At 47.7% G+C, this 21081-nt stretch overlaps 1 protein-coding gene and 1 pseudogene across 1 annotated transcript; one reads left to right on the forward strand and one right to left on the reverse strand.

The window, feature by feature from the left end:
- Window positions 1-2350: 2350 nt before the first annotated feature.
- LOC149335539 (uncharacterized) lies at window positions 2351-5575 on the reverse strand (annotated as a pseudogene).
- Window positions 5576-5804: 229 nt separating this feature from the next.
- On the forward strand, window positions 5805-10936 carry LOC149335540 (calcium-activated chloride channel regulator 3A-1-like). The gene is made up of 4 exons (XM_089553961.1): window positions 5805-6138; window positions 8039-8145; window positions 9676-9849; window positions 10805-10936. The coding sequence occupies exons 1-4, from the start codon at window positions 5805-5807 to the stop codon at window positions 10934-10936; spliced, it is 747 nt and encodes a 248-aa protein (XP_089410087.1).
- Window positions 10937-21081: the final 10145 nt, after the last annotated feature.

The raw sequence follows: 21081 nt of genomic DNA on the forward strand, positions 1-21081 counted from the left end.
AGCTCACCCAGTGTGCTAAGCCTCCTATTGGTTGGACACTAACCGAGGTAGCCGTGCAAGTTCTACACGTGCAAGTAATTGCAAAGCTGACGACTCTCGTGAATGCCATCGTGTACTGCTTTCCAGCTTTGGCACATCAGCTGCACAAAATGCCCTCTGGCTTCTGATTTTAAGCGCGCTTGTCACTGCTTCATGTGCTTGCTGCGGACTCTTTTCTCTACTTCCTGTTATCCTTTTCCGCCGCCTTCATCCCTTTCCTTCGGTGTAGGGTAGCCAACACTAACAGCGCTCTGGTTAATATCCCTGCCCTCCTTCTATCACTTTTGTCTATCTCTGTCTGTCTTAGAGATGCGTTCTATAGCGAATCCCGTGTTTAATTTCAAGCGCGCTTTTTTGTAGACTAAGCGCGGCATTATCCAAATGGTTTCTTTGGGCACGTTTCAGTTGATTTTGGTTTGCTGTTTTTAAGCGAGAAGCTTCACTACGCTAGTCAGCACCGCGCTTCGCGTGAGCCGGCGTATCCCGGAGCACTAGTGACGTCACGCAGGGCGCAGGCTACTGCGCATGTGCGCCGCCGCTTCTCCTCCTCGGCACCGTTTGACCTCTCGCCACAGCCGCGCGCACTTGAAAGGAGGGGTAATAAGGCCCGCTTGCCCATAGAACAAGCGCACGCTGCCGCGCGCTGTGAGTCATCGTTTGGCGTTCGTCGCAAGCGCGTGTTTATCGCGGAGCCCGGCAAATAACCGCTTGCCAGAGAATAGGCGTGCGCATTCAACATGGAAGAAGAGCATGACACTACCGACACAGAACAGAAGTGATCATAAAGCATAGCTATAACCTAAACTGTTGTATCGCCGGCTGGCACACGCAGAGCAGCAGCCAGCCAAGCAAGCACGATGCCAGTAGCCGAACGAAGACCTTTTTAATAGATTAGTTGCGTCATTATATACACAGCTAGGGTAGCCCGTGGCGCCCTCCAGGATAGGTTAACATAACTATAACATCCCCCCTTCTAAAAAATGAGCCGAGGTGGCGGCTCATATGACTACTTCACATTGTCAACAATCACATTTCATAGTGCGCGAACCACGAGGGTTGCCTTCGCTCTCGCTTTGATCGTCGCAAAGTTACGGGTGGTTCCGTACTCGCTGGTGATGCTTGAGCTGCGCAGCTTTCTGTTGACGGTGCTGTTGTCGAATGAGGCCCAAGGAAGTTCCGGGTAGCGCCGAACTGAAAACTTGCGACGGCAGCGGGCAGATGCTCCCTAGGGTACGGCACTAAACGCTCTCGGTTCCACCTGCGGCCATCTTCCAGTTCGTAGCTGTCTTAGTGCCCCTGCTTAACAACCGTCAAGGGCTGGGAATACCTAAGAGCACCTTTGGGAATGTGCCCTGGCAACTTGACCCGTACTCGTTGGCCTGACTGAAGCGCCGCGTGCTTGGCAGCTCGTCGCCTATCCGAGTATTGTTTGCTTGCCTGCTGATGTTCGGCCACTCTGTGACGCAACGCTTGCAACTCAATGTCTGGCCTCTGGAAGAGGTGGGTACCTGGAGCTCCGACAACATCCAGCTTAGTTCTTGGGTGACGCCCATGCAAAAGCAGGGCAGGTTTTTCTCCTGTCGTCGCGTGTGGTGAGCACCGGTATACTCCAAGGTACTATGTGATGGCATCCTTTAAGGGCCGCTTTTCCTGCAAACACACCTGGACGTAATCCTTAAGCACGCGGTTAAACCGTTCGATCTTTCCATTCGCTTGTGGATGGTAGACAGCGGAAAAAGCATGCTTTATACCTCCCTCTTGCAGGAATTCTTTAAACTAGGTTGATGTGAACTGAGGCCCATGATCGGACACAAGTTCTTCGGGGTAGTCTTCCCTGCTGAAAAAACTGCGTAGAAAGGATGCAACGTTTGAAGACGTGACGTTAGCCGTGAAACACACTCCGGGCCATTTGATAAAGTAGTCGATTATTGTGATGGCAAACCGGTTATCTGTGGGTGCATACGCAAATGGGCCAACTATATCAAAGCCCAATTTCTGCCATGGACATGAAGGGAACTCTACCGGCTGTAATGGGGGCACTACTAGTCGCGCCGATTTGTCCACGGATTGGCAGACAGCGCAAGACTGAATCAGATGTTCCACCTGTCTGTCCCTTCCTGGCCACCAGTACTTCTCACGTAGCCGTTGTTAAGTCCGTGAAATACCTGACTGCGACTCATGAGCTGCTGACAGGAGGCGCCCAGTTAGCGATGCAGGCACAACAAACTGCTCGCAACGAAGAAGAATCCCTCCAGCGACAGACAATTCGTCTCGGATACGCTGAAAGAGGTGTGCCCCTGATGGTAGATCCTTACTTGGCGGCCATGACGTTGTAGTCCACAGCATGACGTCCTGCAGCATTCGATCCTGCGAAGTTTCAGCCACGAACTCTTCATGGCTTATGCATGACGAAACAACGCACACTGCGTCATCAGGCCCTTCCGGTTCCATGTGTGCCCCTAGTGCAGATTGGGGCATTCGTGACAGCGCATCCGCCACAACGTTTTCACTGCCCTTCTGAAATTCTATTGTGCAGTTGTAATCGAGTAGCCGAGCATGCCATCTTGCAATTCTGAAGGGTCTGCGACCCCATCCTTTTTTTGTCAGCAGAGTTACCAGGGCCTGGTGATCCGTGCGCAGAATAAACGAACGGCCCCACAGGTACACACGCCAATGTTCGCAGGCCCATACACACGCTTAAACTCGCCAGTGGAATACTTCTTTTCCGTATCTGTCAATCTCCTGAAAGGAAAGCAACAGAAACCACTTCGTGACCACGCCGCTGCTGCAGTACTGCTCCGAGGCCAATTCCGGACGCATCAGTTGTAACGATGGTCTCAAGGGCAGGATCAAAGAGCTGCAAGCATCTGTCAGACAAAAAACGACGCATTTCATCAAAACAAGTTTGGCACTTCGAATCCCATTGGAACTCTGAATCTTTTCGCAGAAACTCACGAAGAGGTTCGACCATCTCGGCGTATCGCGGAATGAACTTCGCGTAATAGCCCGTCATTCCAAGAAAGGAACGTAACGTCGCCTTGTCCCTCGGCGCAGGCGCGTTCTGAATGGCTTCAATGTTGCTCTGCGATGGTCGCACACCCTTATCACTCACGAGGTGACCAAGGAATGGAAGTTCGCTCACTCTGAAAATGCACTTTTGATTTAACTTCAGTCCGTTGTCACTGATGCGATGCAAAACTTGCCTAAGGTTCACTTCATGTTCTTCGAGTGAGCTGCCAAAAACGATGATGTCATCAATGTAGCAGAAGGTATTCCTGCAAGATTGTAAAATCGCAGTCATCATTTTTTGAAATGCTGCCGGTGCTGAAGCAAGGCCGAAACATACACGTCGGAATCTGTACAATCCATGGTCCGTGATAAAGGCTGTTAAATCTCGGCTTTCTGGGCTCAGTGGAACTTGGTGGTACGCTGCAGCCAAATCCAATCTCGAAAAGTATTTTGCACCATGCAGCTTATTCAGGAGCTCTTCTGTGTGTGGTAACGGGAACTTGTCGACGACAATTGCCTTGTTGGGCTCACGTAAATCCACGCATAAGCGTATTGACCCGTCCTTTTTCCGCACAATGACAGGCTGACAGGCGGCGATACCCATTCAGAGTTGTCAATTTTTTCAATGATACCCTCACGTTCAAGACGATTTAGTTCCTCGGACACCTAGTCTCTTACTCCTAACGGCAATCGCCGCAATTTCGCAACAACTGGAGTTGCGCCTTCACGAACTCGCACCTTGTGAATGAAGTTCTTAGCCAGCCCTAGCTTCCTATCGAACAAGTGTGCAAAGTCCGCCTGCAATTCACTGGGAATGCCCTGAGGCGCATACGAAGGTTTCATGCAGTTTACGCACCTGCCATCGATTTGCAGATGCAGGGCAACGATGGCGTCCAACCCCAGGATGTCCGTTCCAACTGGCACGACATGGAAGAGCACGCTTGCTTCGCGACCGCGGAATACAACGGGAGCGACGAAACATCCCCGCACAACAATGCGATTACGTGAAAAATCGAAGAGGGTGGTTGTAGATGGTTGCAACGACGTCGGAAGCTTCAGTCTCTCGTATGTAGTTGCGGACAAAATTCAGACCGCGGAGCCGGTGTCCACTAACAATGAAATAGTGGCAGCGTGCACTTGCACGTCTACCTGTATTACTGTTCTACGCCTTCGCCCCAGGTGAAGAACTGTCCTAACTCCAATGTCATCTTCGGCAGTAACCCCTCGAATGGGCATGGATTGCCTTGGCTCTTCCAGACTTCTGCACATACGTTCGAAATGACCCAGCCTACCACATTTGTTGCACGTCCTTGTTATGGCTTTGCACGTTGAAGAACTTGCTATGTGCCGCGGGGAGCCGCAGCGGAAACAACCCCTAAAATTGGTAGTCGGCTGGCCTAGCGCTGCTCTAGAGACTGCAGAACGCTCTGGCCGCCCGGTTGGTGATGCATGACGCGCTATTACGTGAACATCCGGACGTGGAGCGAGTTGCAGCGAATGCTGCTCTGTCGTTTCCCATTGCTCTGGCAATGTCGAGCGCACGCTGCAACGTCAGAGCAGAACCTTCTAGCAGCAGTCGCTCCCGTAGCTGGCGGTGGCCCGTCTTTTCAACAAGCTGGTCCCGAATGAGTTCTTCCACTTGCGTACCAAAGTCACATGTAACAGAAAGCTCTCGAAAAGCTGTGACGAATGCATCCACGGATTCACCTGGCAGCTGAGCACGCTGGCGGAACCTTTCTCGCCCAACAATGGCATTAGTCGTGGCAACAAAATATTCTTCGAGCTTTACCGTGGCGATGTCAAATTCATCCTGTTTGGTCGTTGTCTTATCGGCCGCATCTGTGTCTTGCTGTTTTCCTGCTGAAGCTGACGACTGTTCTTCTGGCAATGCGTAGAAAATGCGCTGACCTTCCACGCCCAAGCAGTGCACCTAGAGTGCTTTCCTACAATCAGCAGGGTGGGCGTTGTTCCCCGAGGCGAGCAAATAATTTTCAAACATCCTTCGCCACTGCTTCCATGGAATGGCTGGCCTTCCCGGCGCTGGCAGGAATTCCGGTGGCTGAAGCAGGTTCATCTTGTAGCTTATTCGCGTCCACTTCTATTTACCTCGTCGCCATCTGTTGTATCACCGGCTGGCACACGCAGAGCAGCAGCCAGCCAAGCAAGCACGACACCAATAGCCGATCGAAGACCTTTTTAATAGATAAGTTGCGTCATTATATACACAACTAGGGTAGCCCGTGGCGCTCTCCAGGATAGGTTAACATAACCATAACATAAACCATAAGCATCACCGCAGCTTTTCGCTTCGAGATATCCAGGCTTAACCTGAGCTAAACACCCAGCCAATTTTTTGTAGCCTGCCGCGATGCGTTTATTCTCTTTTTTGAAAAATAATAATAATGCGATAGAATTAGGGGTCCCGTTCACGAGAACAGCAAGCGTCCGTCCGTCTATATCACGGTAGCAGATGGGCGAGCCTGTCAACTTGTGCTCAGTCCATCTGTTTTCCTCCTTCCGATGACAATCTCCCAGCGTGTTGTCGCCTCGCTCAAGAATACTGTTCGAAGTAATGTGCATACCAAGCCAGGCAACTGAGGAGCAACAAAAGCGCCAGATGGATAAAAAACGAGCAAAATAAAGATAAGGAATATGTAGAGGTAAGGTACATGCCACGCGACTGTAAAGGGAAATACTCTAGGTGCGTGACTGATTAGCAACCACGTGAAGTTTTAGATTTAATATAATGCGACACGATGAGTACATATTGTGAGCATGTTGAAAATGCACAGCGGCTGTTCCTCTCCTCAACCGAGTTCCTCCACAAGGCCACCAGTGGGCGTGTGTACTTCAAACACGTCACCATCGAGATTCCCAAGACGTGGCAGAAGAGAAATGGCACCCGGACACTTTCGTCGAGTGCCTTCTACAGGAGCGACGTGCGCGTCGACATGCCCACGGAGGAGAACGACGACAAGCCATTCACACATCAGTGGAAGCCGTGCGCCCATCCGGGAGACTTCATCCAGCTCACTCCCGCATTCCTGGCCACAATCAACAACTCCACGGCCAAGAGATGGCTTAACCAAGGTATTTGATTTAGTTTTCGACACAATATTTGCGCTTTTAGTTCTCGTACGACGATGGCCGTTCTTGCCAATGAAGATGAGCGGAGGCGCGTATGTTCGCGTAGCAACATACAGTTCTTGTGAAGAGGAGAAGCGTAACGAAGGAAGGGTGAAAACGATGCTGCCACGGTGGTAGAGAGAAGGGAGGCAGAAACAAAGGAGGAAAAACAAAAAGTAAGAGCACTTTAAGCTGCTGTGGATGTTTCGAGGAGACATTAAGTTTAGGTGGGTAGGATGGCTACACCAGGGCGCTTAAGAATAGTGGAACACCTCCGTAAATGGGAAAGCAGAGTGCCAGTTTGCGCGCGCAGAACACTTGCCCCCAGAGCACTAACTAATCGGGAGTCCTCCTATTTCCTCTGGTGACACGTGGCGGGTCACCGGTGCGTTCCTCGTACCACGCACGTGTATGTGGGCAGTCAGGACAGGGTGGGAAGCCACAGTCGGGATGCAGGCGTTTGCCGCCGAAATGAGTGTTACACTGTTACGAGGAATTCGCTCGCAAACGCGCCGGAATTATCTGCCTGTGCTGTGCTGAGCATAGAGTGTAGCACAAAACCAGAGAATCGAATGCGCGCAGCAAAGTGACCAAATGTTTAAGGTGCATGGTTTACGGGGGTTTAACGTCCTAAAGCGACTCCGGCTATAAGGGACGCCGTAGGGAAACGCTCCGAAAATTTGGACCACCAGGAGTTTGTTATCCTGCGCTCACATCGCACAGTGCACGGGCCTCTAGAATATTGCCTCCATCAAAAATCGACCACCGCGCCGGGGATCGGTCCCATCTCTTTCGGGTCAGCGGCCTAGCGCCATAACCAGTGAGCCAACGCGGCGTCTCAAAGTGACGAAAGGAAGAGTGAAGCAGCCGAGAGGATCAGATTGCGCCGCGTCACTCAATCTGAGGCACATCGGAAAGTAGCTGTACAGCACAAGGGTCCTGCAGTGCGCGGAGTGACCCAAGGTAATATATTTAGAATAATTCTAGACCATGTGTGCAGTCAGTGTGCCTTGCAACCATAAGATTTCTTCGTTGTTCCGTCGCATAATCCGGCAGGAAGCGAGAAATTTTTTCATGAAGCGAAAATTGGCGCTGGAGTGAAAGTTAGTTTAAAAAATTGGCACACGCGTAGCTTGGTTAAGCCTGGTTGGTTGCGAAAGCAAACGAGGCCTTGGTCGAAACACGTTATATATATGTAATCTTCTCTCAGAGAGAGGAACGGAAGGAGAGAGAGAGAGAGAGAGCAGCAGCGCCGTGGTTACCCTGGGTCCGCGCCGACTTGCCGAGCTGGTCTCCAGTTTTCCCCACTCGATGTGACGTCACTACGGGGGTCGTCTAAAGGTCAAAAGGGGTTACCGCCGGGGCCACGCTGACGGCTCAAACCCTAGCGTAGTATTGCTTTCGCAATAAAAATTAGCGTTTTTATGGCGACCTGCGTAACCAGAGCTGATAACTGGCCGTGGTAATGGACGGCGCCACGGATGCCTGCGTAGGCAGCATGCCCATTCCGTATTGGCGGCAATTCTCGCGGGCATGCGCAGTGATGTCGGCTCGCTCACGGCGCTTGCCGCGTTCATCGAGTGGCATCAGGCCTGCGCGTGCGCCTCTCTGGCTGCGCGGCAGAACTTCCTTCGCGCCGCCGCTCGCTTTTACCACCACGAGAACACGACGAAGCTACGTTGACACATGAGCAGCTCCCGTGGCAGAGCAGCACGTAGGCAATAGACAGAGAAGTTGAACTGGAAGTTTGTCCAGTGTTGTTAGCTTAGGTTCGGGTCTGTTTTCTCCTCCGTTCTGGTGCCAAGTTCCAAACAGCATTTTATGCTTAAAAGTATGATTAAGGAAGACACTAACTCATTCGCAGCGTACGTGTTCGTGCACGAGTGGGCCCACTTCAGGTACGGCGTGTTCGACGAGTACGGCAGCCGCAACGACAGCAGGCACCCCCTCACTTGCTGCCACAACAGAACGGTGAGCCACACGGGAAATATTGCATGGGGTAAACAAAGACGGGAGGGGCTTGCGGTTTTTGGCAGACAGTTGTAAAAAAAAAAGCTGATTACAAACAGATATTTAGCGTAGCTAGAAAGACAACTATACATAGAATGAGGCTGTGTCGTGAACCAAGGGTTGCAATTGAATTACCAACGCTCCGTGACCAATTCGGTCATTTAATTCCTGAAATGGGGCTAAAATTCAGAGCACCTAGCGGACAGGAGATCTCGAATTTTCCCCGCGGCGTCGCGTAGGATGTTCACAGAGGGCACAGATCCCGAACATAAGTCAGTGTTCTCATTTGTGGAGGACCGAGCAAATTCCTAAATGTTGGATCTTGTTTTCTGTGTTTGATTGGCGCCGGAGACTTTTTGAATAATACAAACCCAACGAGACATGCTTTAGTTAAAAATGTTCGCGTTTAAAACAACTATAGTGAATTTCAGGCTCCACCTAAACGTTTTATAGTGAAGGCTTAAACCTTGATAACATAAGCTGCATGTAACAGGTCGCAGAGCGACTCTAGGTTGCACGCTTTATGCGATAGTTGATGTGGGCCTGCCGATCTCCTCGGCAGTCACAACCGTTTTTCCATATTTAGGATCGCGACCCAGGGACAAATTTAAATGGCATAAATAAAGCGCAAATATGGACGCAGACATGCCCGGTAAGAAGGACATTAGAGCTGGGTAGTGTTTCTATAACATATACAAAAACACCAGTCCTTTATATGCGGACGAAGAGCCCAGCGGGACCTCCAAGAGCTCCGGGACGTCATCGCTCGAGGCTGTCACGCAAGGACCGAGTAAAGCGCGTCAAAAGCGCCCCTGAATGACTTAGTTTGAACGCTTCCAATATCTTTTAGCAGCAACGGGGAACGAAAAGTGTATTTGGCCAGTTTCCTGCTAGTTCTTATGAACAGCCGGACCCTGGAGAAAAGCCTGGCGAATACGAAGCAGCGCATAGTTCCTTGAAAGAAAACGTTCAAATTTTTCCTCTGGCACTACTCTATTCTTTAGATATGAAAAATAGCATTTCTAATCCCTCCTAATTTTCTCACCAGCAGATGCGCTTGGTGTATTCAGGCTGGTGCAGATGACAATGGTGATTGTAGAGAAAATAGGTAACGCGAAGTTTGGTCCCTGAGAACGAGCAGAATACAGTTCATGAATGTTTTGTCGCCATCACGAACGAGATCTGTCGTTTCTGGAAGTCAATCAACCTATAAAAGTTATATGGCTCAATTAGCAAACAAAACTTATCACCTGTTAGGATTGATTAGGATTTAAGAGAGATAAACACATGAAAAAGTCAAATCAGCTTTGTTCTTTCTTTGAGCAGGGACCTCTTTTAGCCAAATAAGTAGCTGCTGAGCCGTTCATTACTTAGCCATGGCTAAAAAGGAGAAGAGGAAGAAAGGCAGAGCAATTTTTTATTTGTGTTGCATTGTTGACCTATCAGATGCGCTCACCACTTCGTAAGTGTGCGGGCGAATTGTTTTCTCAGGCACGGCTCAACGCCTGCTCGGACAGAATCGTCTTCATCCCGACAACGGCAGAAGGAGAAAGGTGCTCGATCGACAAAAAGTGCCGCTTTCTCGACGACTGCGTGGTGACCATCCGCCAGCCGAAACCTGACCCTGTGGAGTCGTCCATCATGTTCATGCCCTACGTAGCCAATGTAAGAAGTGGTCGCTTACTGTGCCGGCGAAGTGCGGCATCACCCTCTCTGTTTGAAGGGGCCTAGAGTTTACAAATGCTGGTTAGTGTCTCATGCAGAGCAAGCAAGGGGGCGGCGGCTAAGAGGCCTACCATGTGATCACGATATCAACATATAAGGATAGCACCAGGCGATAGGTCTGGCCTCTTTCTTGCATCTTGTTGTGATTGAACTGCAGTTTGTGCTAGGGAAGCTACATTTAAGATAGTTGGCAGAAATGTCGCCCGAATTCAGATATTGATTAAGCCCGTGGGGTCAAAATCCTTCATCAGTCATAGAGTTCGCCTATTCTCTAGACTGAAGGGGCTTCACCACTGTGCTGCATTCCCACTGGCACAAATGAAGAGATTTCACCATAAAAAAGAAAAGCGCTGCAGTTGAGGACAAAAAAATATCGATGTCACCAGACGGCAACTGACGTCAGCAGAACGAAAATTACCCAACTTTCGGTAAATGAACCTAGATGTGCTAATGCTATCTGATTGCCAACGCATAATGGATTAGGTGTCCTTGCTAATTTTTGTATGCACTGCGTGCCAGTGATAGAACGGACTGTTTCTATTGTTGAGGGAGTCAAACTTTCCTGACTGGTTGTGACTTTCCTGCACGCACCTCCTTGCCTGACGACATGGCTGCTCACCCCACTTTCCTTTTTCTTCTTGCGCTTTTACATGCCGTTCTCTCTTTATAGGACAGTGCAGGTTAGCCAATGAGAGCACCCTCCTTCATAGCCTGCCTACTTTCTTGCATCGCTTTCACTCTCTCTCAGTGATTATCGCGCCCTTCTGTGAGACATGAGCTTCGCTTCCACTGCCTGAGACCTCGGGCTCATAATGGCTTTACCTCCTCGTCGTCTTCTTCTTCGAAACATCGCTCTGTACCCTGATGTGCATAGACCAAATTTCCCGCATTGCAGGTCAGCCATTTCTGTGACAGCAACGACGGGCCCCGCCCCCACTTCCCGTTCGCCCCAAACAAGCAGAACTACCTCTGCAATCAACGGTCCACTTGGGATGTCATCAGCAAACACGAGGACTTCAAGAAGTGAGTGTGGTGGCTCTATCCGCTGGCGGTCAGAAGTAATATCACTGGGGCTTGTAGCAGCAGTTAAAGGGAAACTGAGGCGGTTTTCGAATCAGCTAATTTTTTAGGGTTTTGAAGTAGTGTCATCGCTTATCACGTCTGTGAAATTATTTTTTCGATTTTGGCCAAAACAGTGGCGCAATCGCCAATTGAAAACGCGATGTTTAAATCTCCCGCGCCGCGTGCGACCGCAGGAGAGGAGAACAGCGGAGAGGGAAACCTCGTCCATGTCGGCCAACGTGACGTCACGTTGAGGAGCCGGGGATACTTCGGCGCACCCGAGAGAGCTTTCAGCGCGCGTTGTTTCTCGTGCTGCATGCGTTGTTCCTCGTACTGCCTGCGTTGTGACGTACAAAGCGTGTCAGCCGACCTTGAGAATCAGATTCAACACGAGGTACTACTCTGCTTTCGTGTCCACGAACAACTACGCCCGCGACTGTGTCGTCTTCCACTGTTTTCCGAAAGATCATACGCTCGCAGCGCAAGCGCTCGCTGCTTTGACGAAGACTTCAAGCCGACCAAAGCAAGCGTACTCTGCTCGAAGCACTTTCGTGACACCGGCTACATGCAGAGCTTGTCCCTAATGTGATCTCTGGAGATTTCGGTCGCGGCTGAACCATGACGCAGTTCCTTTCATTTCCTCGCGCATGAGAGGCGTGTCACCATTTCGAAGAAGCGCCTCTTCTAAAAGCAGAAACATGCTCACTAGAAACACGCCCCTGCAGAAACCTAATAGAGGCTCAAGCATGTGTTGCTCTTCTCAGCTTATAGGTGCGGCCAGACCACCTGAGGCGTGCTCAGCAAGGCTCGGTTAGTGATTTTGTACTCGGTTCAACGTGTCCAAGCAAGCAAGTAAAGCAAAACACAATAAAGCAAAGCAAGCAAGCATTGAAGCTCTTCATATGCGGCATCTCGTTTAATCGTATCTAAGCGATTAAAATGGAAGCGTTCGACGTTCTGATTTCGGATGCAAATTTAACAGAGAAATGGATGACAAGCAAGTTTTTGCAAAAAAACATCATGTCTCGCAACCTTAGTCCGTTTCTTCTTCAATTTGTGGCAGCGGGCTAGTTGCAGCTAGTTTGGCTTTTAAACACACATATAGTTGGCCACTACTTCACTGAACATAAACTGCAAATCTAGGAAGGGCGAACGTTTCCGATCCAGCGATTAATATTTTCTGGCATCTGCTGAACGCGCCACGAGTGAAGCAGCAGCCTTGTGCGCTTATTTAGCTTGGTTTCCAGCGCACAATGATTCCTTCAATATCCTGTGGTCACATGCCTCGCAGTGCTTGGCCACTGCGCTTCGCTAATTTTGACATCAGCTTTGTGCTGCTTCATCGTTTCCTTGAAATACTTTCTTGCCCCAACCTACGCCGGGTAGTGAGAATAGGATTTTTTGTACACAGCGCTTTGGGCCTTTTCTTTGGATGACGCTCTTTCGGGCGAGCCAGGAGGCGTCCGGTGGTGGTAATTGACTTGAGTATTGTTCGCACCCCTTCCTTTCCGAGAATACCAGCCGAGGTTGTGCTGGCACCTTTCACGCATGATCTGCGTACGTGTCTTTCACGCTAGCGTATGCTTGTGCTAGGCGTAGAATTTTTTGCTCGTGTCTTTTTTGCTTTCAGGTGATGCGTGGAATGAACAAACTGTAGTATCCTTTTCTTTAGAGGTCAGTAAAAAAATAGTCGCCATATTCGCTTTTACAACGCCACGGAAAGCTGCGATCTGCACTCAGCGCAGCGCCGGATCCGCATCGGCAGCTTCTCCAGTCCTCAAAGTGACGTCACGACCTCGCTTGACCAATCACGGGCGGCGGCGCGCCGCGCGGCGTGCCCCGCGGCAGAGGCCGCATATTTCTGCTAAAAAAGGCAATTCGCGCTTGTTTTTGCCTTATTTGGATGCGATATTCTAGCATACAGCATGAAAAACTATAGGACGCCGCTGCCAGCCTGATTTTCAAAAAAAGTGCTTCAGTCTCCCTTTAAGCGCCAGATCAGCAGTAATTATATTCACGACTATTTTCAAGATTCCCTCAGTGATTCTGAAAAAGCCATGATGGGTCTGCATAAGCCTTGTTCACTTCTGTGCAGCTATAGCAGAAGCTGACGACGCTAGTTTCAGAGTATAGAAACGTGGTCACATTTGCACCAACCTCCGTATTAAATGGTTACGCAGCGTTTCCTTCGAGTGCTGTTTTTACCCATAAAAAAAGATAACTTATTTATCATGGATATATATTTTTTATCAACAAGAAAACTGATCCACGTATAAAAACGTTTTCAAACACATGATGCAGAGCCATAAAAATTTCAACCACGTTTCAATTAAATTAAAAAATCAGTTATGCTTAAATCACAACATCAACTAAACAAGAAAAAAAAATACAGTTTTCACACAAAATCTTCCTCTATACTATCGCATGCCTTCCTTAGAGACCGAGTGTGCTGACGTTGCCGGTTATTAGTTTTATTATCTAAGAATGTTCTTCACTTTCTAACTGGCTTCCACACAATGACTGGAATATTTTCTGTCAGTGGCACTGACTAATTTGCGGTTGAGAAATGCGCACATGCTATGGTATACAAAAAGAAACAACTGGAGCGAGGGACAAAGCAACCTGAAAACCTTGTAGGTAAAGTACGGTTATTTCTAAAGCGCTGCGTGCGTCCTTCATGGTGATTTGGGAAAGAAAGAAGTGAGGGAAGACATATACGGACGCATGACCGAAACAGCGCAATTTTACATCGTGTTGAGAATCAGCAATTATGCTTATGCACGAAATGAAGCTGTAAATAAAAGCTTCCAGGGAAGACATTGTTATATTGCACTGCTAGTGTGTAACTAACTAGAACGAACAATTAAAAGGTATGAGCGCTTGCTTAAAGAACCCTGCGAGCGCCTTACGCTAATCATTTTGTGCCTTTAATAGGGGTTCTCGTCTGGAGATGTTGGGCGGAAGCCAGCAACGTCCCAGCAAAAATTTAACACTCTCATCTGGGACCTTAAAAGGGCACGAAATTCTACTAAGGGTCCTTATCGAGATTTATGTTTAGTAAAACTAGCTTATAATGCCTCTTTTCTGCCACTCTGATTTTCCCTGGTTGCGAAAATCGATTTCATATTGCTGAGAAATGTCCTCAAAATTTCCCGGCTATGACGTCGGCGCGCCAAGAACTCAAGGAGCACCGTTTTGAGGTGATTTTGAAGTGAATAAGTGAATCACGGTATAGCTTAGCCCAGTGGTATCCGCACCCATATGACACTTGTGGACAAACCGCCGTTTACTTGCGAATATGGCCGGTGGTAGTAGAGCAGAAGTGCGTACTAGGGTATTAGAGTACTATAGTACTAGAGTAGTGGAGTAGTAGAGTAATAGAGTACATGAGTAGTAGAGTAGTAGAAGAGTAGGGTAGTAGAGTAGTAGAGTACATGGGTAGTAGAGTAGTAAGACAGTAAGTAGAGTAGTAATGTAGATTTGGAAAATATCTGTTTAGCCCACTTGATTCATGGTTTTCCTTTGCAAGGTCGTCGGCTAGTCTGACGACGATATTAGATTCAGGTTAAGCTCTGATGATTCAGGTTTATTTATTTATTTCAGATCAGCTTAATTATTTTTGTCGCGTGTTATCGTCCTCCCAATTCATGTAGTAGCTTTTCATCTGACTTGCATGATGTTCTAAGTAAATTGCACACCAGGTTTCCCTCATCACCCACTTTCGTTTTAGGCGACTTCAACTTTCCTAACATCACTTGGAACGTACCTTTGCCGTTTGCAAATGACAACTCCGCTGAATGCATTTCCTTTCTTGAAGTATGCTCCGACTTTAATTTGTGTCAGCTAGTTACTAGTCCAACACGTATTACTCAGTCTAGCGCTAGTATCCTTGATCTAGTACTTGCCACACATCCGGACCTCGTTGAGTCACTTTCTCAGCTTCCTGGCTTGAGTGATCACTCCGTCATACATTTTAATATGCGGAATGATTCCCCTCGAAAGCAAGTAAGCACAAAATTTATTAGGGACTACGGAAGAGCGGACTATGCATCTATTAACGCAGGACTGGCAGAATTTACAAGTGATTACTTTTCTAGATTTTCTGACAGATCAGTAGAAGAAAACTGGCTTGCTTTAAAATCGAAAATACTGGAGCTTACTAACCGATTTATTCCCCTACGTAGAATAAAAAACAGCTCCAATGCACCTTGGTTTACAGCGTCACTGAAGCGATTACTGAACAAAAAAAAGCGTATCTTCCGGAAGGCCAAGTTATCCACGTGCGAAGAAAAATGGGAGGCTTATCATCGCGCGGCAGCAGCGTACTCAAACGCACTTTCAATCGCCAAACGCACATTTTTCGAACGCACATTGCCATCGATGCTTGCCTCCAATCCGCGCAAATTTTGGAATGTTGTCCGCGGTGATGACACTACGCAGATTGAATTACTCGCTGCTGATCAATCTGTCGTTTCTCCGGAAAGCTGTTGTACTGTTTTGAATGAAGTGTTTTCAGCGTCCTTTTTGAAAAACGTTCCCTCTACCCTTCCTATTGTGTCTCAGATTGATCACCCATGTATGGATCCTGTCATTTTAGATTGGACCGGTATATGCAAATTAATATCTGGAATTAAGCTTTCTTCCTCACCAGGCATCGATGATATTAGTCCGAAATTCCTGAAAAACACTGAAGCGTATTCTGCAGTATTGTTAACAAAACTTTTTTCGCAGTCCTTGCAATGTGGTGAACTTCCGGAGGACTGGAAAGTGGGGAAGGTGGTTGCTTTGCACAAGTCAGGTGACGTTCATTCTCCCACAAATTACAGACCGATCTCACTAACAAGCATTCCCTGCAAGCTACTGGAACATGTAATTTATAGCCATATAGTAACTTTTCTTGAGAGTAACTCTTTTTTCAGTATTCATCAACACGGTTTTCGAAAGAACTATTCATGTGAAACTCAACTTTTAGCCTTTACAAATGACTTGTTTTCAGCTCTTGATTCTAACTTAGTTATTGACTGCATTTTCATTGATTTCGCTAAGGCTTTCGATACTGTTTGCCATAGTTTACTACTTCTGAAACTAAGCAGACTTAACATTGATCCCAACGTCTTAAAATGGATTGAATGCTTCTTGTCTAACCGCACACAATTTGTAACTGCTAACGGCCATAGCTCTGATCCTTGCGGTGTAGCCTCTGGTGTTCCACAGGGATCAGTGCTGGGGCCGTTGCTCTTTCTAATTTATATTAATGACTTACCTACTAACATTTCTTCTTCCATAAAACTCTTTGCTGATGATTGTGTTATTTACCGTCAAATTAAAAGCTGTGCTGACCGCCTTACCCTCCAGTCGGACCTTAATCAGATTTCCTCTTGGTGTAACACTTGGCTAATGAAGCTGAATGTAAGTAAATGCAAGTTTATGAGAATTTCCCGCCACTCACCTACTCAAGTTTCCTGTGATTATTCACTATGTAATACTCCTTTAACCCATATTTCCACATACAAGTACCTTGGTGTGCATATTTGCAGTAACCTTTCCTGGCAAGCTCACGTGGACTATGTCACAAGTAACGCTAACCGTACTCTCGGTTACTTACGTCGCAACTTTTCTATGGCGCCCACTAACTTGAAACTTATACTGTACAAAACATTAGTCAGACCAAAACTTGAATATGCGTCGTCTGTATGGGACCCTCCTCTTAACTCACTAATTCTGAAAATCGAAGCCATTCAAAATCGGGCTGTCCGTTTCATTTTCTCTAACTATCATAGAACTGCAAGTGTAACTCAAATGAAAGCAAATTTAAACTTACCGGATCTTTCAATTCGTCGAAAAAGTTCCCGTCTATGCCTATTTCACAAAATCTACCATTCAAACCATCATCTCAGAGATACGTTGCTTGTACCACCATCTTACATTTCATCCCGCAGCGACCACCAGTTCAAAGTTGGCGTACCCAGCAGTCGCACCAACTTACACTTCGCCTCTTTTATCCCCAAGACTGCTAAGGAATGGAACCACCTTCCCGCTTCCATCGCCTCCATTACAAACGCCGACTTCTTTAAAAACGCTGTAATTGATTTTACATTGTAGTGCTGCGTTACCTGTACTGTTTTTGTTTTGTACCACCCACTCCTCTCTGTAATGCTTCGGCCCTGAGAGTAAATAAATAAATAAATAAATAAACTGTTCCCGCAAATCTTAAAAAGGAAGATTGTACTCCACGTACTGCACAAACGCACACAAACATGGGCAGGCATGCATAATGACTGAAGTATGGGTCATTTTTAGGCGAGATGAAGAGTTGTAGAAAGCAGTGCTCACAGAGTCGGCTAAAAGTCCCCAGGTGTCTGTTCCGTTCTCCTTCGTATCGAGCTCGGTTTTCTGCGCTACGTTCTACAAGTCTGGCAGCACACACGCGGAAAAGGTTTACAGTTGCTCACGGGTTCAGCAAACATGCAAAAATTGGGCATCTCTTTGATAGGCACACTGGTATATTCTAGATGTAATCGTTTATAAAGAAGACATAACGATAAGCCGCACCACGCTACTGTGATAAGCCGAAACTGGAAGTTTGTGGTAGTGCCGTACACTCATGGTGCAGCGCACGGGTTAAAGAATGTCGCAGGTAGATACAATGTTGACGTTGTGTTTTCAGCTCCGAGCAAACGTCACCGCGTGTGCAGGCAAGTGGAGATAAAAGCGAAGAGGGCAAACACAAAAAAGAAAACGATGGGTGGTTGCCAGATCAACCATCAGAGTCGCTTTGTCCCATGCAGGGTGGGGGTGGTGTACAGGATCCGTTGTACTTGCGGAGCTGTTTACATAGGCCAGCCGGGGCGATGCATATATGTCCGTTTGAGTGAACATTACAATTCCCGGTCCAATGATTCTTCATGCAATCTTGCCCGTCATTGGAAGGAAGGCACATGCACTCCTCTTTTCTCTAACGCCGTCATCCTCGCCAGGCATAAAGATCGATTAACACGTGAAATTATAGAGGCATTTCATATTCACGATAACTGTGGCGGGTGCATCAGCGATCCTTCCATTGCTGTTAATGATAAAGAGCTCTCCTATTTATACGGAAGAGACATCTGTCTCACGCGCATGCGCCACGGAGATGGTGTGCGCGTCTTGTCACCGTCATGTATGATCAGGTTTTTTCGTTGTGTTTTCACTTTTGGTGTTTTCCTGATTAGGAAAGCATTTAAAGGACGTTTTCTTCCATTAAAAATTAGTTTCGAGTCAGCGCTTGTGTTGTGTCTTTCGTCGTCCGTTCGTTTTTTCCCGCGCTGTTTTCACCATGAATCATTACCAACTAGCCCAAATCGCAGCCTGAATTACTACTGCCACAGAGCTGATTATATTCGCTGCGGTCCTGAGGAGGCTGCGGAAATAGTGCGTCAGCGAAACCATATTACTCCGCCATAAATTATTCGTTCTTCTCGAAGCCTCGTTCAGTGTTTGGACGAAACCAAAGAGCGATATGAAACAGAGTGGTAGCATTGAAAATCATGGTCGTAGCTGTTAGGCGCTCAGCGTTCGGGGGCCTCTGGAGATAATTCTCGTTGAGTGGGAACTACTTTTTTAGGCGCGGATGGAGTCTGAGCAATTCGCCCTACCAGCCGCGTATCACACCGCCGCGTGTCATTCTTACTTCTCGAATTCTCCATTAGACGCAGGATGAAAATGTGTTAAGAGGTAAAACGAAGTTCAGGAGGTTGCCAGTCACGGTAACTGAGACTTGTCGCAACGAAATATGCCTTTGTTCACTATGGTTGCGTGGCGAATTATTTTTGGGACACGGACTAAGCCTGCGTGAACAGGTGCGCCAGCTTTGTTAGCGTTGCCTTCTATGTATGAAGCGGAATATATACTACACCACTGATTGTAACGCTAACACTAGTAAGTAGCTTTTTTTTCGTGCACAAGTTTGTTTTATTTATATCATGATTATTATATGATGATTATGATTTGCGTGAGGGTCACAACTGTACTTTTTTTTTTAACTCTCCGTGGAGTGCACTGCACAGGCCGGGAAGTGAGCTGCGTAGTGCTATGATGCAAACACGGCTACCGCCGAAACCGTTACGATGAATAACTGCGTGTTAAATAACGCGGCTAGTTAGCTAGCTTTCCACGGCGCGCGAAGAGAATGCCCGCGCTTGCTCCCCGCGAATGTTGCCAAGCAAATCGCTGGTACAACGAAGAAAAAAAACGACGAATTTTCCAATCTACGTCCAAAAAAGATGCCACAAGTGCACATTAGGATGCAATAGTTCCTGAACAGCAATGGTCGGTCTAAGCTTGCGCAATAACCTAAACTTGCGCAATGACCCAAACTTACGCAACATTTTCGCGTGAAAATCTACGTTCACTTTACCGCAACTACCGTCGCGTCTCGCTCACAGAGACGCTTTGTAAGGGTACTTCGATATGATAGAAATTGCTCACCTTCTTTTCTGTGTTATTTTTCGTACAGTTTGAAGCGCACTACATTGAAAGCGCCTACGCGCTTGCAAAGCTACAGCGCACGCTTCAGCAAACAGCATTCGCGCATGCGTCCGGTCCCTACAATACACAACCCCCACAAAATACAGTTGCACGCAACGCATCGAAGGTCAATTTCGTCTCACGCGATACAGCGGCCGCGCAGCACAATTGCGCTGTCGGGGCCAGCTCTTCAGATTCCACTATAAAGTCCTTCGTCAGTGGCACTCAACCGCCGACGGCCGGGACACGCACGTATTAAAAGTCTATTCGGCGGCTCCAACCAACGGGCGCCAGGCGGGACGACACGTGACTGCCAGCAAACGCTGCATTCACTGCAATAGCGACGACTTGGCCGTCCCTATCGGCTGAGCCGCAAGCCCAGCTTCTTCCTCGGTGCTGCATTCACTGCAATAGCGACGACTTGGCCGTCCCTATCGGCTGAGCCGCCAGCCCAGCTTCTTCCTCGGTGCTTGACCTCGATACTGCGGCGGAAAGAAAGAAGAAAAATAGAAAAAAAGGAGGCGGACGACACGAAGGCATTGTTTCCTTGGCACGGCAAAACAACGCCGTCTACACGCAACGTCGAAAAAAGCGTTTCAAAAAATTCGCTGTGGCTTAGCTTGGTTAAGCCCGGTAATTGCGAAAGCAATATCCGTACCTACGCCATGGTTCAGCTGGTAGTGTAGCTGGTGGTGGTGCTTGTGGTTAGACTTGTGGTGATGCATCGGTTATACAATCCAATCCAATCCATTCAATTCCAATCCAATCCACTCCAGTGTAATCTAATCTAATCCAATCCAATCGAGTCCAGTCCTGTCCAGTCCAATCCAATCCAATCCAATCTAATCCAATCTAATGCAATCAAGGTCAAATGAAGGTCAATGGTGGTCACCGCCGCGGCACGGCAAAGGCGTGAAAGTGCAAGTAGTATTGCTTTCGCAATAAAAGTCACAAAAGCGTCTAAAAAAACCTGCACAAAGACTTGCAGCGTAATGTTGAGCGACAGCTATGGCGGCGAGGTCATGGTCTTCGGAGTCACGAATGTTGAGAATTCGGGCCAACTATAAGTCAAGTTTCACGTTTATTGGACAACAATAATACAAGCAAAATTTTTATTTGAAGTTAGTACTCTAGGAGGTCCCATGGTTAAAAAACCGTCAGGGGGACCTCCTAACACAAAATAGGTAGTTTAAACAAACACTAAGACAGTGGTTGTTAGTTACAAACAACGATAAAATACAATCATAAAATCGTGTGTGTAGAAGAACATCGCGACTTTCCGAGAAAGGCGTTCGCTTTAACTGGCTGAATTCGAACTCCCGGTTGATTCTAGCTGAAATTTTTAGCAGTGCCTTAAACAGCAATCGTTTCGAAACGAGTATACCCTTAATTCGAACTCCGCGTAATGAGAAAAAATTTCGGCCATCTCCGATCTGTAAATGTCCACAGCGGAATGCATTTCGCCACTATGGCAGGAGTCATCTGCATGCCTAATCGCAAACTAGAAACGATTTCGTGCTACGAAATCCTGCCTGAATCAGGCTACGCTATGATTTAAAAGAGCAAGGGCGGAATGCCTAAATCAAGGAGCGAGCAGAACGGCAT

Source organism: Amblyomma mixtum, chromosome 7 (assembly GCF_055824585.1).
Source record: "Amblyomma mixtum isolate Tamu chromosome 7, ASM5582458v1, whole genome shotgun sequence".
NCBI lineage: Eukaryota > Metazoa > Arthropoda > Arachnida > Ixodida > Ixodidae > Amblyomma > Amblyomma mixtum.

What these genes read in the sequence shown, in the direction of transcription:
- LOC149335540 (XM_089553961.1), top strand. Translation starts at nt 5,805, where the DNA reads ATGAGTACATATTGTGAGCATGTTGAAAATGCACAGCGGCTGTTCCTC. An exon ending in CTTGCTGCCACAACAGAACG is followed by an intron (nt 8,146 to 9,675) that starts GTGAGCCACACG and finishes TTGTTTTCTCAG; the next exon opens with GCACGGCTCAACGCCTGCTC. An exon ending in TCATGCCCTACGTAGCCAAT is followed by an intron (nt 9,850 to 10,804) that starts GTAAGAAGTGGT and finishes CCCGCATTGCAG; the next exon opens with GTCAGCCATTTCTGTGACAG.